This window comes from Oncorhynchus mykiss, chromosome 22, assembly GCF_057628025.1.
Source record: "Oncorhynchus mykiss isolate SJ-2025 chromosome 22, ASM5762802v1, whole genome shotgun sequence".
Classification (NCBI taxonomy): Eukaryota; Metazoa; Chordata; class Actinopteri; order Salmoniformes; family Salmonidae; genus Oncorhynchus; species Oncorhynchus mykiss.
Genome location: NC_143043.1, coordinates 36,977,447 through 36,994,778, shown reverse-complemented (window position 1 = coordinate 36,994,778; position 17,332 = coordinate 36,977,447). Strand labels below are relative to the sequence as shown.

The window sequence follows — 17,332 nt, the reverse complement described above, 5'->3', positions numbered from 1 at the left end:
TTTAGTGTGTCATCATAGTGGTCTCTCGATCAGGAGCTAAAACAATTTTTATTGCACCTTTTTTAAATCTGAATTGAATGTCATTGAGAAAAACAGAAAGGTGTCTTAATGTATTTTTTTCAAACATCCTTTCTGAATTTAAAAGTAATCCAAGAAGCAATCAACTAGTTTTTCTGTAATCTGATTACGATATTTTTTGCTGGTAATGTAACTGACTGATTACAGTTACATTCACACAAAAAATCTGATTGCCCTGTTCAATGTCTATTCCTTGTTGGTTCAACGTAAATTTACTGAAATGGCGTGGAAACAATGTTGATTCAACCAGTGTGTGCCCAGTGGGTATCCAGACCCATATCTTCTGTTTGCTGCCAATGCTGCTTCTGTTTTAAAGGCAGCGTTTTATAAACTGCTGTTTAAGAGGGTAATATCTTACTTTCTATCTAATCAGAATTTCTGTATTTTCTGCAGGTGAACATCAGCTTTCTGTTGGATGTAAACCAGAGTAGCAGTGCTGGTGACATTAGCATATCCATCAACACTTTTGGGTAAGTACAGACCCATAAAGGAAAGATGGATGCCCACACACTGAATGCGCCTGCAGTGTTATTGAGTGCAATGTTTTGACCCTAGGTCTTTGTCATAACCTTTATTTTGACTTTTGCAGGTAACTGGATCTGCTTATACTACTTCTGACCTTAGCACAGATCCCCCTAACCCACGAACGCAATCGTTCTCCAAAATACATTCAATAATCGAATGGCACGTTTTTTAAACTGACGTCCTGTTACACCATCGGTGACGTCTTGTCAGCCTTATCAAACCAAACCGACGGATCGTAAAACAGCCCAATGTGACACTGAGTGGACAAAACATTAGGAACACCCGTTCTTTCCATTACATAGACTGACCAGATGAATCCAGGTGAAAGCTGTCGAGGAATGAGGTATGGTAGTAGGTGCCATTGGGTTTTTCATGCTCAACAGTTTCCTGTGTGTATCAAGAATGGTCCACCACATTCAGCCAATTTCAGCTAATGTTTTGTACACGCAGTGTATGTGTTTGTTCTGTTGCTAGGGGGAACAGGAAACACAGTCCCAGGTACCTGAATTATTCAAATCAGAGGGTGCTGCAGGTTCCCTCTCTTGGTTTCCTCCTGTAGTTGTTACATTGTTGTATAGTTGAGAAGTACATCCGGCGGCCCCTGTTTTGTCGTTTGGGTAAAGAAAAGCTTTGTAATGTTTGACAGTTTCAGAACACTCTAAAACACTCCATGTTCATATCTGGTAACACTTAACTGGAGACATTCCTTGCTCAGAGTTTTGTTCAGAGAATGTCAAATTTTTCTAACAGCTGGAACAGCTTTTCCTGCAATCTAGAGCCATGATCGTTATGCCTAGTTCGATGTAAAAAATATGTATATTTTTTCTGCATACGTTGTCGAAGCATACTTCTTTCCCTGTTCAATTGTAATTTTAATTAATGAGGCACATTGATTATTTAAGAACCTTTATGCCGTAGGGGTTTAGTACAACTGCTACATTGGTACATAGTACCCAATCATTAATAAAGCAATTGTATTATTTTCTAAAGTCTAGCAACCTTGCCAGCAGGCATGTCAGCTAAGATAGACTAGCTACTCTAACTTGATTGGTAGCTAGTTATGAGGTTGGGACATTTTTGTGTTATTATCTATTTAGTATTTATTTATTCATCAAGAAGGAATCAATATCCTACATAGCTTGATCAAATTAATTTACAAACACCTCCTGCGAGTCCTGCCTATCACCGGCAGCTAAAATCAAATCAAACGCTGTGTGTGACTCTCTCTCTCTCCTCTTCCACTGGCAATACGGTCTGCATACATATCTTTGCTCGATAGTGCACCTTGGAAGGAACCACTTACTGGGGGGGTACTCTTTGCCTGGTCCAGTCAGTGTGCCCCCTCCACAAAATACCACTGACAAATCCTTTTAGCAATAATTATGAAGCTTAGTCGTTACTTTAACATCTGAACATTTTAAAAACAGGACAAATCTGAGGGGGCACGTGCCCTTGTGCCCGTATGGGCATGACACCTCTGAAAACCATCTTCAAGTGTCATGTAATGCTTGAAGATATGCTTTGGCCTCTCACTCTGAGAAACAGTAGCAATGTGAAGTTCTGCAACGTCTGATGTTTGGAACTTCTTTGGCTTTGAGTTGAATTCCTTTAACAGTATAACGGCATTGGCTGTGCTTAAATGTTTTGTTTTCAATATATCAAATTGATTAATATGAAATGGAATCTAAATAGATCATTTCTTGTTTTTTTTCTGACATGGTCTTTTCCAGAGACAATTCTGAAAATGAGGATCTTCTGCATGACAACTCAGCCACTCTGATGTTACCGTTGAGATATGGCGTGGATGTCAGTGTCCATGGGTAAGACATTTATTTACAGTAACAAAGACAGTTCCTCGCTCTTCAATGACAGTATATATAAACATTTCTTATTGTACTTCATAAGCTAATTACTGATCTCCCTTGCAGGTTTGTGACTCCAACATCCTTTGTATTTGGTGACCAGGAGCCTACTCCAATTGATTGCTACACAGAGACATTCAACTACACTTACAAGGTATGTACCATAGGAATACAATATAACATTGTTTTCTAACAGAAACTGATGTGATCATTACAGCCTAGTTTGAGTATTTGAATGACTGACTGCTTGGGTTTATACTGACATATTGTATTGGTGTGCCTTGGCAGGTTGTCAATATCGGTCCAAGCAAATCTCTCAACACGGAAGTTGAGATTGATATTCCCAAGATACTATCACCATATCCATACAGATTACTCCACATTGCAGATTTTCAGGTAAGTGTGTGATTGATTGATGAAAAATTCCACCCGTAGCTGTGGTATATTGGCCATATACCACAAACCTGAGGTGCCTTATTGCTATTATAAACTGGTTACCAACGTAATTAGACCATTAAATAGAACATTTCTGTCATACCAATGGTATACGGTCTATTATAAACTCGGTGGTTCGAGCCCTGAATGCGGATTGGCCGACAGCCATGGTATATCAGACCGTAAACCACGGGTATGACAAAACATTTATTTTTACTGCTCTAATTACGTTGGTAAACAGTTTATAATAGCAATAAGGCACCTCTGGGGTTTGTGATATATGGTCAATATACCACGGCTAAGGGCTGTGTCCAGAACAGCCCTTAGCCATGGTATATTGGCCATATACCACACCCCTTCGGGCCATATTGCTTAAATATACCACGGCTTTCAGCTAATCAGCATTCAGGGCTCGAACCACCCAGTTTATGATCACCAGTATCTAACTTATTTTCTTTCCTCACTCTGTTAGACCTCTCTTGGAGAATGCTCCATTAAAAACGGCTCCATCACAGTAGAAGATGATTGTGAGGTGCCACGGTCGTCTTTAATCAAGGAACTGGTCTTCTTCTTCTCCAAAACCAGCAAACGCAAAATGGTAGATGCCGCCCTCTCCTACTCCTATAATGTATATAGTTATAGTATGTAGCAGTGTTGGGGTCAATTCCATATTGATTCAGTCATTTCAGGAAGTACATTAATTGGAATTCTAATTTTCCTCTCATCTTTTCAATGAGGAACATTTACATTTTTGTTTACTTCCTGAGTTTAAATGGAATTGGCCCTAACCTTATTATGTAGCAGTGCTATATTCCACTGATGATGTTTTAAAATGAAATCACAATAGTGTTGTTTCTCTCCATAGTTCTGTGCTCACGGAGACGACCTGTGCCTGACTCTGGTGTGTAGACTAGGAGACATGGACATTGGGAAAGAAGCCACCATTCAGATGGAAGTGAAGCTCAACCCCACTGTTCTACAGCTCACACCGGTAAACACTTCACTAATGCTACACTTTCAAATCTCTTAAAATGACAACACAAATTATAATTTCTTCATCAAGGATATTAAAGTGTTCTAATCAAATCCCCCCCCCCCCCCCCCCTCTCCTCAGGGTCGTCATGGAGTGATGCTGATAGAGAGTACTGGCATCATCACATCACCAAGGGAGGACCCTCACACCATCCTATTACAGCAGACCCCTATTGCTCAGGTAAGAAATGATAGGCCTATACAGTAGTGATACATTGGCCTTATACAGTCATCTTTTGGGGGATAGCATGTCACTGTTCCACAATGGAGATCACTCAAGTCCGTGTCCATGCACTTGACACATTTATGAAATTGTTTATTCCAGTTACTAAAATTGCTTATTCTAGTAAAAAACTGTTATATCCACTTGGATTGATGAGGAATTGAAAAATTGTATGTTTGAGAGGGATGAGGCAAAAGGTTTGGCAAATAGGTTTGGCAGCACAACCGATTGGCAAACGTACTGCATATTGAGAAATCATGCGACTAAACTGAATCAAATTAGAAACTACTACGAAACAAAGATAAACAATATAAAGAATGATAGTAAAAACATGACATGCCAGCAACAAACGCTGACACTACACATCCAAGTATATCTGACCAAATTATCAAAGACAAGCATTGTAATTTTGATTTCCGTAAAGTGAGTGAAAAAAATATTGTTTTCTATCAACAATGACTTGGATGGGAAATTACTGAGGATAATAGTGGACGATATTGCCACTCCTTTTTGCCATATCTTCAATTTAAGCCTACAATTTAAGCCTACTAGAAAGTGTGTGCTCTCAAGCCTGGAGGGAAGCAAAAGTCATTCCGCTACCTAAGAATAGTAAAGCCCCCTTTACTGGCTCAAATAGCCGACCAATCAGCTTTGAGTAAAGCATGTGTGTTTATGTGTGAGGATGACTCAACACTATACACGTCAGCTACTACAGTGACTGGAATGACTGCAACACTTAACAAAGAGCTGCAGTAAGTTTCAGAGTGGGTGACAAGGAATAAGTTAGTCCTATATAACTAAAAGCATTGTACTTGCGAAAAATCATTCACTAAACCCTAAACCTCAACTAAATCTTGTAATGAATAATGTGGAAATGGGGAGCAAGTTGAGGTGACTACTAAACTGCTTGGAGTAACCCTGGATTGTAAACTGTCATGGTCAAAACGTATTGATACAACAGTAGCTAAAATGGGGAGAAGTCTGTCCATAATAAAGCACTGCTCTGCCTTCTTAACAACACTATCAAGAAGGCAGGTCCTACAGGCCCTAGTATTGTCGAAACAGGACTACTGTTCAGTCGTCTGGTAAGGTGCCACAAAGAGGGACTTAGGAAAATTGGAATTGGCTCAGAACAGGGCAGTACGACTGGCCATTGTATGTAATACATGTCATTTACAAAATAGCCTCCAATACCCTACTCAATCAATTGGATGCAGTCTATCACAGTACCATCCGTTTTGTCACCAAAGCCCCATATAATACCCACCACTGCGACCTGTATGCTCTCGTTGGCTGGCCCTCACTTCATACTCGTCGCCAAACCCACTGGCTACAGGTGATCTACAAGACCCTGCTAGGTAAAGTCCCCCCTTATCTCAGCTCGCTGGTCACCATAGCAGCACCCACCTGTAGCACGCACTCCAGCAGGTATATCTCTCTGGTCACCCCCAAAACCAATTCTTCCTTTGGCCGCCTCTCCTTCCAGTTCTCTGCTGCCAATGACTGGAACGAACTACAAAAATCTCTGAAATTGGAAACGCTTATCTCACTCACTAGCTTTAAGCACCAGCTGTCAGAGCAGCTCACAGATTACTGCACCTGTACATAGCCCATCTATAATTTCGCCCAAAGAACTACCTCTTTCCCTACTGTATTTATTTATTTTGCGCCTTTGCACCCCATTATTTTTATTTCTACTTTGCACATTCTTCCACTGCAAATCTACCATTCCAGTATTTTACTTGCTATATATTGTATTTACTTTGCCACCATGGCCTTTTTGCCTTTACCTCCCTTATCTCACCTCATTTGCTCACATCGTATATAGACTTGTTTATACTGTATTATTGACTGTATGTTTGTTTTACTCCATGTGTAACTCTGTGTTGTTGTATGTGTCGAACTGCTTTGCTTTATCTTGGCCAGGTCGCAATTGTAAATGAGAACTTGTTCTCAACTAGCCTACCTGGTTAAATAAAGGTGAAATAAATCAAATAAATAAATACAGAGAGCTAACATTAACAATATACATGTCAATCTCTCCTGGCTCAAAGTGGAGGAGAGATTGACTTCATCACTACTTGTATTTGTGAGAGGTATTGACATCCATGCATAAGTCCAAGTCCAGAACAGACTATGGGAGGCTCACAGTACTATATAGAGCTCTAAACCACATCAAGCAACTCGTGCAAGCAGTCAAATTTGATTTAAAAAACAGATAAAAATACATCTTATGGAACACCGGGGACTGTGAAGCAACACAACACAGGCACAAGTATACAAACACGCGATAACATACACACTATACACACACACAGATTTTGTGTGGTAGTAGAGTAGAGGCCTGAGCGCACACACTTAATGTGTTTTGAAATCTGTTGTGAATGCATTGTAATGTTTTTTTAAATGGTATAAGGAAGAGTAGCTTGGCAGAAGTTAATGGGGATCCATAATACATACAAATACATGTCCTGGTAGGGTTAAGAAGTGTCAGGAAATTGCCTATGCAGCCTCCGAGTGCCTTACTATTATAAAACAATGTAGTGTCCATGTTAGGACAGCGGTGGAAATGACAGGACCTTTCCAACCTGGTCTGATGTTCCAGGTCATAGATGCACAATGTAATACTAGTGCACGGTAATAACGTTTGATTTAATTCTGATGTTTCAGGTTGTGTTGGAGGCCCACTTCAACCAGAAGCCTCAGGCAGCAGTGGAGGGGTTCATCATTGTAGGGAGTCTACTGGTGGGACTCCTGATCCTGGCCCTGCTCATCTTCGCCCTCTGGAAGGTCAGTACGACACCTTCATCTTTTACACTACACACAAAACAGCATACAAACACACTGCATTCTTTTCCCTCTCCTTCTCATCTGGAACTGAACCTTGTTCTTTCATTCCCAGGCTGGTTTCTTCAAGAGGCAGTTTAAGAAGGAGATCAGGAGGGATAGCTGGGACTATGTACCAAAGAGTGAGAAGACTGAGAGTATATCCTAAGAGTGTACTAATACAGAATGGTTCTATACAACAACATGAACTAACTGCTGGGGAACAGCTTCTCTACTAAAAGGCCCATTTTGATTGAGATCATCCAAACCCAAGGGAAAGAACTGCAGGACAATTCAAACATTTGTGGCTCAAAATCTAGGAATCAACAAAATGCTGTAATTTCTCTAAAACATGCAGGAGGAAAAACGTTTGCACTTTACCTCTGGGCTTGTTGCAGTGAGAGTATAGAACATTGGACTGCGTACGTGGAATGTCCATTAGAACATGGACTATGTGACCTCACAAGAACAGGCCTATCATTCCTGTTTTTATTCCCCACCAAGAACTCAGGATATGAAGCCGAACATTCCATGGTCTTGTTCAATAGGCATGAAACAGAAGAAAACGCTCCAAAACAGAGTGTGAAACAGGGAGGCACTTTCTGTGCCTGTCCATTAATTAAGAACCGCTCATTTTACGCTGCAAAACATTCTCCCATACCTGACTACTTGGATTTGGTCGCACATATTTATTGTGTCTGCTGTACAAAAAATGTATGAATGCACTGCTGAAGCTTTTCTCTATGGATAGGAAGTCTATTTGTATACAATGATATATACACATCTATATGCCAAATCTATCCTCATTAGGTGTGTATATACTGTGTATATAGATATATCAAGAGGACCTTTCTTTCGCATCCTTTTAAAACAACATTTCCTTTTGTATCTTCATGCTATGGGTAGGGAGGGGAAACCGCCTCAAACTGTCACACATTTATTGTGAAACTAGTGTCACTAGTGATAAACCATCAGATTGAAAGAAGGAACATTTGTTCTGGTTGATCTGGGAGACCCAGCGAAAGCCTCTGTCGAGCCGTACAGCCTAAACCCATGTTTCATAGAAATGAATAGGAGCATCTCACACTCTGCAAAAGTTACGTGTCCAGTGTAGCAGACCAGTAAGACCAGTACCTGCACAGGTGTTTATTCTTCAATGTGTATTTTTGCTCACCAGCTTATGGAGTGAATGGGACAGAAGGTGTAATTGTTATAATATAGAACTGAAGGTAACAGAAGGATGAGGAGGTCAGGGAAGTGTCATCAGTGAAAAAAGGCGTCTGTTCACCGACTCACTCACTGAATGACACATACCACTCCTCAAGGGGACAGCACCCTGTGTGTGTGTGTGTGTGTGTGTGTGTGTGTGTGTGTGTGTGTGTGTGTGTGTGTGTGTGTGTGTGTGTGTGTGTGTGTGTGTGTGTGTGTGTGTGTGTGTGTGTGTGTGTGTGTGTGTGTGTGTGTGTGTGTGTGTGTGTGTGTGTGTGTGCGTTTGCGTGTATGCATTTTGGTGTGTGCGTACGACAGCAACTCATACACCAGCAACTCCTACACCATGGCAGCAGAAGTTTCCAACACAGTCAGAAATGAAAAATGAAAGAGCTCGTTCTTCAGAAATGACTCAAACGTTCCTCAAATGGAACACACGGAACCTTTTGGAACATTTTCATCCCTTTGGATTCAATGGGTTCTGTGTTCTTACTGTAGCTGTAAAGGATTGGAACATTCAGCTTTTGGAGAGATGGTAGGCTGCATGCGGAAGAGTATCATGTTTTTACTGCTTGAATTTTCAGGGAGTCAACCTTTCATGACCAAGTTGTCAGTTTTGACAAAAATAAAGGGGGCACATTCCACATTTCTATAAATTGAAATAATGTTTTATTTTTAATAAATACGTGTGTGGCGTGTAAAAATGGACAGATAACATTTTGTTTGTCAACACATTTCACTTTGGTCTGATAATTTATGTAATCGTGCACTGGAATGTATTATTATGTTGTCTTTGCTTTAATATAAATCAACCTTTTCTATTTAATGTGCCTGTCTGTCCTCCATTTGGTTATTTGACATCTAACATTCATAGATGTACAGTAGTAAAGCCTGTAGGTGACATTCAGTGATAGTGCAAACTGAGGTTGTGCCTATCGACAACCCCTACATACATAGTTGTAGGTTGTGTGTAAAAGCTCCTCTCTTGTAAGATAGTTTAAACTGTAGACAGTCTATACACTGAAGACAGTTTCTTGTAAAGCACAGTAGGAAAGACTGTATGTTACATTCTGTGGCAATGCCAGTGGAGGTTGGTATGTGTATAGACTCATCCACCCTTTAGACAGCTTTAAAGGGTATCGAGTCCGCTCTACATACAGTGTTAAATGCAGCTGCACTTGATGTGTGCCTCCTCTGCCTCCTCGATGTACACTCCAAACAGGGTCAGGAGTTGAGGATGTAACCTGGTGGTGAAACAAACAGGGTCAGGAGTTAAGGATGTAACCTGGTGGTGAAACAAATGAATCAGTTACAGAGGTTTTAAATGTCTCACATAACAGTACTACTACTTCAGTGAAGCAATTCTTCCATACCGGTTTTAAATTTAAATATATGATCAAAAAAGACTAATGGTTAAATTACACTGAACATGACCTTTAAGAACTGTCTTTGAGGAGTGTAAATTAAACCCAGAGTAATATGACCATGAGATTACAGTACAGGGCTATACTTAGTGAGCAGCGGTAGGTCATTGCCTTGGTAACATGTTATTTGAGACAGGGTTTGTATCCAGGTTGAAGGTCTATCTGACAGTGTAGTTGCTATGGGGCTTTAGACCAGCTAAAGGATAGAGTTATACCTACTACATCGGCCAGTGTTCACACAGCGTCTCAGAGTAGGGCTGCTGATCTAGGATCATGGGGGGCTTTGGGGTCTTTGGGCCAGGTCAAGAACAGGAGCTGTACCTGATGAGCAGCTCTGAGGGCACTTCCAGTAGGTCTCCATCTACGTTCCAGGGGTAGGCCCCCTCGGAAGAGATGATGGGCGCGTTCTTAGAGTCATACTCTCCATTGTCCTCAGCGATGTCATCAGACCAGCTGCTCTGAGAGCGGGGGCGGAGCCTCACAGCCCACACTGTCTGCGTCTCCACGAAGGAGAAACTAAACTGGGGAGGAGGAGAAGAAGAAGATTATATTATTGTCCAACTGTATACAAAGAGGATCCAACATCCCTCCCTAGGACCTCCAATAAGCTTTGAGAGGGAGGCGAGGAATAGAGGAAAGAAGGACTGAGAGAACAAGACCATCGTCTCAGTCAGTAGCAACTCCAACCACTAGGGGGCAATGATGCACAGCATCCCCAACAAGACAATTCCATACACAGTAATGACGCCATCTATGACCTGGTCACAGAGGTTCCATCCTGTCCTCGACAAAAGTTCAGTTCAGTTAAGCCACCGTCACCATGAACATAGTACATATGAACGCATAGTACATATGAACGCATATCTTTTATACATGAAGGAAACAGGGAGGACATGGAGGAGGACATGGAGCACTGGGTCTAGATATGATAGTGGAACATTTCCAACCTCAACTGGTATATGTGTTCTGACTTCCCATCTGGAAATAGATTTTTCAAGCGTAGTTTTTCAGATGTATCCCAGACATCGTTCAAATCAAACTAAAACATTTAAATAGAAGTCAGACTATAAATAAACTAATGGCTGTTTGTTTGTCTGAGTCATAATTGAATAATTTCCATTTCCTGCTTGTATTCATGGGAAATGGCCCAATAACAAACATTAGTCAGAACTTCTCCCGGATAGACAGACAGCATGGAAATGATGAAGTCCTCTCTAACTATTTGTCGGAACATTATGACAGTACATTAAAACAATATGTTTGTATCACTCACAGGTAGACTTCCCTGCCCAGTCACACAGTCAGCCAGTCACACAGTCAGCCAGTCACACAGTCAGCCAGTCACACCAGTCACACAGTCAGTCAGTCACACAGCCAGCCAGTCACACAGTCAGCCAGTCACACAGTCAGCCAGTCACACAGCCAGCCAGTCACACCAGTCAGCCAGTCACACAGTCAGCCAGTCACACAGTCAGCCAGTCACACAAGTCAGCCAGTCACACCAGCCAGCCAGTCACAGTCAGCCAGTCACACAGTCAGCCAGTCACACAAGTCAGCCAGTCACACCAGCCAGCCAGTCACACAGTCAGCCAGTCACACAGTCAGCCAGTCACACAAGTCAGCCAGTCACACCAGCCAGCCAGTCACACCAGCCAGCCAGTCACACAGTCAGCCAGTCACACAGTCAGCCAGTCACACAAGTCAGCCAGTCACACCAGCCAGCCAGTCACACAGTCAGCCAGTCACACAGTCAGCCAGTCACACCAGTCAGCCAGTCACACAGTCAGCCAGTCACACCAGTCAGCCAGTCACACAAGTCAGCAAGTCACACAAGTCAGCAAGTCACACCGGCCAGCCAGTCACACAGTCAGCCAGTCACACAGAATGCCAGTCACACAGTCAGCCAGTCACACAAGTCAGCCAGTCACACCAGTCAGCCAGTCACATAGCCAGTTAGTCACACCAGTCAGCCAGTCAGCCAGTCACACAGTCATCCAGTTACACAGTCAGCCAGTCACACAGCCAGCCAGTCACACAGCCAGCCAGTCACACCAGCCAGCCAGTCACACAGTCAGCCAATCACACAAGTCAGCCAGTCACACCAGCCAGCCAGTCACACAGTCAGCCAGTCACACAGTCAGCCAGTCACACAGAAAGCCAGTCACACAGTCAGCCAGTCACACAGTCAGCCAGTCACACAAGTCAGCCAGTCACACAGTCAGCCAGTCACACAAGTCAGCCAGTCACACAAGTCAGCCAGTCACACAGTCAGCCAGTCAGCCAGCCACACAGTCACACAGTCAGCCAGTCACACAAGTCAGCCAGTCACACAGTCAGCCAGTCACACAGTCAGCCAGTCACACCAGTCAGCCAGTCAGCCAGTCACACAGTCAGCCAGTCACACAGTCAGCCAGTCAGCCAGCCACACAGTCAGCCAGTCACACAAGTCAGCCAGTCACACAGTCAGCCAGTCACACAGTCAGCCAGTCACACCAGTCAGCCAGTCAGCCAGTCACACAGTCAGCCAGTCACACCAGTCAGCCAGTCACACAGTCAGCCAGTCACACAGCCAGTTAGTCACACCAGTCAGCCAGTCACACCAGTCAGCCAGTCACACCAGTCAGCCAGTCACACAGTCAGCCAGTCACACAGTCAGCCAGTCACACCAGTCAGCCAGTCACACTGCCAGCCAGTCACACAGTCAGCCAGTCACACAGCCAGCCAGTCACACAGCCAGCCAGTCACACCAGCCAGCCAGTCACACAGTCAGCCAGTCACACAAGTCAGCCAGTCACACCAGTCAGCCAGTCACACAGTCAGCCAGTCACACCAGTCAGCCAGTCACACAGTCACACCAGTCAGCCAGTCACACAGTCAGCCAGACACACAGCCAGCCAGTCACACAGCCAGCCAGTCACAGTCAGCCAGTCACACTGTCAGTGTGTCGTACAGCACCCTATACCTCCAACTATATATTTAGAATGTAGGTTAACAAACATGCTTAGATTAGATTGTGTTGGATGGAAAAAGGGGACAGACAGGCTGCAGGCCTCTGAAACGGACTAATCTATATAAGCCTGAAAAGGTTTTTTAAGGAAATCTGACAATCAGCAATTAATTTGACAGTATGCTAATTCCACTTAAACTTGTATGGAAGCTAACTCCATTAGTGACTGCAGGATTTCCTCTGTGTGTGTGTGTGTGTGTGTGTGTGTGTGTGTGTGTGTGTGTGTGTGTGTGTGTGTGTGTGTGTGTGTGTGTGTGTGTGTGTGTTTGCATACAGTGGGGCAAAAAAGTATTTAGTCAGCCACCAATTGTGCAAGTTCTCCCACTTAAAAAGATGAGAGAGGCCTGTAATTTTTGTCATAGGTACACTTCAACCATGACAGACAAAATGAGGGGAAAAAATCCAGAAAATCACATTGTAGGATTTTTTATGAATTTATTTGCAAATTATGGTGGAAAATAAGTATTTGGTCAATAACAAAAGTTTATCTCAATACTTTGTTATATACCCTTTGTTGGCAATGACAGAGGTCAAACGTAAGTCTTCACAAAGTTTTCACACACTGTTGCTGGTATTTTGGCCCATTCCTCCATGCAGATCTCCTCTAGAGCAGTGATGTTTTGGGGCTGTTGCTGGGCAACTCAGACTTTCAACTCCCTCCAAAGATTTTCTATGGGGTTGAGATCTGGAGACTGGCTAGGCCACTCCAGGACCTTGAAATGCTTCTTACGAAGCCACTCCTTCGTTGCCCGGGCGGTGTGTTTGGGATCATTGTCATGCTGAAAGACCCAGCCACGTTTCATCTTCAATGCCCTTGCTGATGGAAGGAGGTTTTCACTCAAAATCTCACGATACATGGCCCCATTCTTTCCTTTACACGGATCAGTCGTCCTGGTCCCTTTGCAGAAAAACAGCCCCAAAGCATGATGTTTCCACCCCCATGCTTCACAGTAGGTATGGTGTTCTTTGGATGCAACTCAACATTCTTTGTCCTCCAAACACGACAAGTAGATTTTTTTACCAAAAAGTTATATTTTGGTTTCATCTGACCATATGACATTCTCCCAATCTTCTTCTGGATCATCCAAATGCTCTCTAGCAAACTTCAGACGGGCCTGGACATGTACTGGCTTAAGCAGGGGGACACGTCTGGCACTGCAGGATTTGAGTCCCTGGCGGCGTAGTGTGTTACTGATGGTAGGCTTTGTTACTTTGGTCCCAGCTCTCTGCAGGTCATTCACTAGGTCCCCCCGTGTGGTTCTGGGATTTTTGCTCACCGTTCTTGTGATCATTTTGACCCCACGAGGTGAGGTCTTGCGTGGAGCCCCAGATCGAGGAAGATTATCAGTGGTCTTGTATGCCTTCCATTTCCTAATAATTGCTCCCACAGTTGATTTCTTCAAACCAAGCTGCTTACCTATTGCAGATTCAGTCTTCCCAGCCTGGTGCAGGTCTACAATTTTGTTTCTGGTGTCCTTTGACAGCTTTGGTCTTGGCCATAGTGGAGTTTGGAGTGTGACTGTTTGAGGTTGTGGACAGGTGTCTTTTATACTGATAACAAGTTCCAACAGGTGCCATTAATACAGGTAACGAGTGAAGGACAGAGGAGCCTCTTAAACAAGAAGTTACAGGTCTGTGAGAGCCAGAAATCTTGCTTGTTTGTAGGTGACCAAATACTTATTTTCCACCATAATTTGCAAATAAATTCATTAAAAATCCTACAATGTGATTTTCTGGATTTTATTTTCTCATTTTGTCTCTCATAGTTGAAGTGTACCTATGATGAAAATTACAGGCCTCTCTCATATTTTTAAGTGGGAGAACTTGCACAATTGGTGGGTGACTAAATACTTTTTTGCCTCACTGTATATGCCTCGTGTGTAACTGCGTAAGTACGTGGGTGCATTTAGGTGTGTAAGGAAGGAAGGGTGACCAGGTGACCTCACCTGATTGTTCACACTGTTGTATCTCTTCAGGTGTTTGATAAACTCTGCCCTGGAAGTGTTTCCTGCTGTGATCAGGGCCATGCTGCCATTGTTCAGTCTTACAGAGAGAGAGAGAGAGAGATGTATTTTTAAAATCCTTTCATATGTACTCTACATTGCTGTGACCAATGCAATCGGAAACAGGTTTGAACACACATGCATAGCAGGTTTTAGATACATCAGTCTGTGGCCAATTCAATCCAAACAGGTTGATAAAGCAACAAATCCTATATTTTTCCTGTCATCTGTCACCATGCAGTAGGATCGAGAATGTCAGGAACAGAACAGAGAGTGGTATACATTAGTTCTACTTACACGTACTACTGTATGTGTTATTGTATACGGGTCAACTAATAGTCAGTATCTACAAACACTACTGTTTCTGTCTTGTGTAGTTAAGGTTGATGATGCTATAATAAGCAGTGTGGTTCCACTTCACTGTGTGGGGCCTGTTGCTCTACCACATGCTATATCATTACTGAGGCCAGTCTCAGACTGAAGCTTTCTCAAATGACACTCTATTCCCTATGTAGTGCACTACACAGGAGCCTGGAAGAACCTTTTGGGGTTCTAAAAATTGCCACACAGGGGGTGCCTTTGTAGTTAAAAAAGGTTCCTTGAGGAGCCCCTCAGAAGAGGGCCTTTGAGGAACCCCTGTGTAAAGGTTCAAACCAGAACCTTTTTGTGATTGGAGAGGTTCAATTTCAAACCTTTTGAATAATATATTGTAGAGGTGTCAGCCTATCAGAAGATTAGAGGTGTGGCTTATTGGAGGCGTGGCATTGAGCTGGTTCTTTTTGTCCACCTGTTGGAGTAAATGACATTCCTGTTCATCATGTTCAGTTTGTACACCTCAAATTTTCCATGAATATTTATGCATATTACATATTATAATATCAATAATACTTACTTTACTGATTACATATAGTAAGTAGTAAAGTGGTAACCATTCCAACTCTTGCAAAGGCTCTTGAGGAACTCATACACCTACGTAAGACTCATTGAAGCTACAAAACTGTCAGTGTTCAACCTGACAATACAACAGAACAGATGAGCAGGAATTACATTTAGCCCCACAGGTGGCCGAAAAATATCTATATGAAAGGCACGCCCCTACTAAGCCATGCTTCTAGTCCATGGTTCCTCCAGGAATCAGTTGCTACATTGAAACATTAAAAGGTTCCTCCAAGAACCTCTCTACTAAACAAAGGTGCAAATATAAACCACTGACTAGCAATGGTTCCTTGAGGAAATCCAGAGGTTCCTTGAGGATCTCCAGGGTTATTCAAGTCACCAGACAGTCTAAGAGTGTAGGGAATAGGATGCCATTTGTATAAACCACCTAGAAGTCCTGGTCCTGCAGTGCCCACATATGCTCTGTTCTTTAAATTCTCCCTTTCTGCCACTCCCTTTAATAATCTCTGCCACTCCCTTTAATAAGCTCTGTCACTCCCTTTAATAAGCTCTGCCACTCCCTTTAATAAACTCTGCCACTCCCTTTAATAAACTCTGCCACTCCCTTTAATAAGCTCTGCCACTCCCTTTAATAAACTCTGCCACTCCCTTTAATAAACTCTGCCACTCCCTTTAATAAGCTCTGCCACTCCCTTTAATAAGCTCTGCCACTCCCTTTAATAAGCTCTGCCACTCCCTTTAATAATCTCTGCCACTCCCTTTAATACACTCTGCCACTCCCTTTAATAAACTCTGCCACTCCCTTTAATAAGCTCTGCCACTCCCTTTAATAAGCTCTGCCACTCCCTTTAATAAACTCTGCCACTCCCTTGAATAAACTCTGCCACTCCCTTGAATAAACTCTGCCACTCCCTTTAATAAGCTCTGCCACTCTCTTTAATAAGCTCTGCCACTCCCTTTAATAAGCTCTGCCACTCCCTTTAATAATCTCTGCCACTCCCTTTAATAAGCTCTGTCACTCCCTTTAATAAGCTCTGCCACTCCCTTTAATAAACTCTGCCACTCCCTTTAATAAACTCTGCCACTCCCTTTAATAAGCTCTGCCACTCCCTTTAATAAGCTCTGCCACTCCCTTTAATAAGCTCTGCCACTCCCTTTAATAAACTCTGCCACTCCCTTTAATAAACTCTGCCACTCCCTTTAATAAGCTCTGCCACTCCCTTTAATAAGCTCTGCCACTCCCTTTAATAAGCTCTGCCACTCCCTTTAATAATATCTGCCACTCCCTTTAATACACTCTGCCACTCCCTTTAATAAACTCTGCCACTCCCTTTAATAAGCTCTGCCACTCCCTTTAATAAGCTCTGCCACTCCCTTTAATAAACTCTGCCACTCCCTTTAATAAACTCTGCCACTCCCTTGAATAAACTCTGCCACTCCCTTTAATAAGCTCTGCCACTCTCTTTAATAAGCTCTGCCACTCCCTTTAATAAACTTTGCCACTCCCTTTAATAAACTCTGCCACTCCCTTTAATAAGCTCTGCCACTCCCTTTAATAAACTCTGCCACTCCCTTTAATAAGCTCTGCCACTCCCTTTAATAAGCTCTGCCACTCCCTTTAATAAGCTCTGCCACTCCCTTTAATAAGCTCTGCCACTCCCTTTAATAAGCTCTGCCACTCCCTTTAATAAACTCTGCCACTCCCTTTAATCAAAATCATTATGTGCTGATTAGTCCAGTTAGAAGCCTTTGACCTCGGTAGTCTGATCTCAATCCCAGAGGATTACCTGGAACTGGTTGGTACGGCCCCT

General features: G+C 42.9%; 2 protein-coding genes across 4 annotated transcripts in view; one reads left to right on the top strand and one right to left on the bottom strand.

Annotated features, from left to right (window-relative positions):
- The window catches only part of itga4 (integrin subunit alpha 4), a 38,323-nt gene extending 29,307 nt beyond the window's left edge, over window positions 1–9,016 (top strand). For all 3 annotated transcript variants that reach the window (XM_036959124.2, XM_090215938.1, XM_090215940.1), the window contains 9 exons: window positions 472–548; window positions 2,334–2,423; window positions 2,532–2,619; window positions 2,754–2,861; window positions 3,373–3,498; window positions 3,766–3,891; window positions 4,015–4,113; window positions 6,826–6,945; window positions 7,058–9,016. In XM_036959124.2, the coding sequence (XP_036815019.1) occupies window positions 472–548; window positions 2,334–2,423; window positions 2,532–2,619; window positions 2,754–2,861; window positions 3,373–3,498; window positions 3,766–3,891; window positions 4,015–4,113; window positions 6,826–6,945; window positions 7,058–7,150 (927 nt within the window). In that variant the 3' untranslated portion in view covers window positions 7,151–9,016. The remainder of the gene's footprint in view (window positions 1–471; window positions 549–2,333; window positions 2,424–2,531; window positions 2,620–2,753; window positions 2,862–3,372; window positions 3,499–3,765; window positions 3,892–4,014; window positions 4,114–6,825; window positions 6,946–7,057) is intronic.
- Window positions 8,837–17,332, bottom strand: part of cerkl (CERK like autophagy regulator) — a 91,843-nt gene continuing 83,347 nt past the window's right edge. The window contains exons 11-13 of the mRNA XM_021579536.3: window positions 14,568–14,664; window positions 9,936–10,135; window positions 8,837–9,434 (exon numbers count right to left, since the gene is read on the bottom strand). Of these exons, the coding sequence (XP_021435211.2) occupies window positions 9,353–9,434; window positions 9,936–10,135; window positions 14,568–14,664 (379 nt within the window). The 3' untranslated portion in view covers window positions 8,837–9,352. The remainder of the gene's footprint in view (window positions 9,435–9,935; window positions 10,136–14,567; window positions 14,665–17,332) is intronic.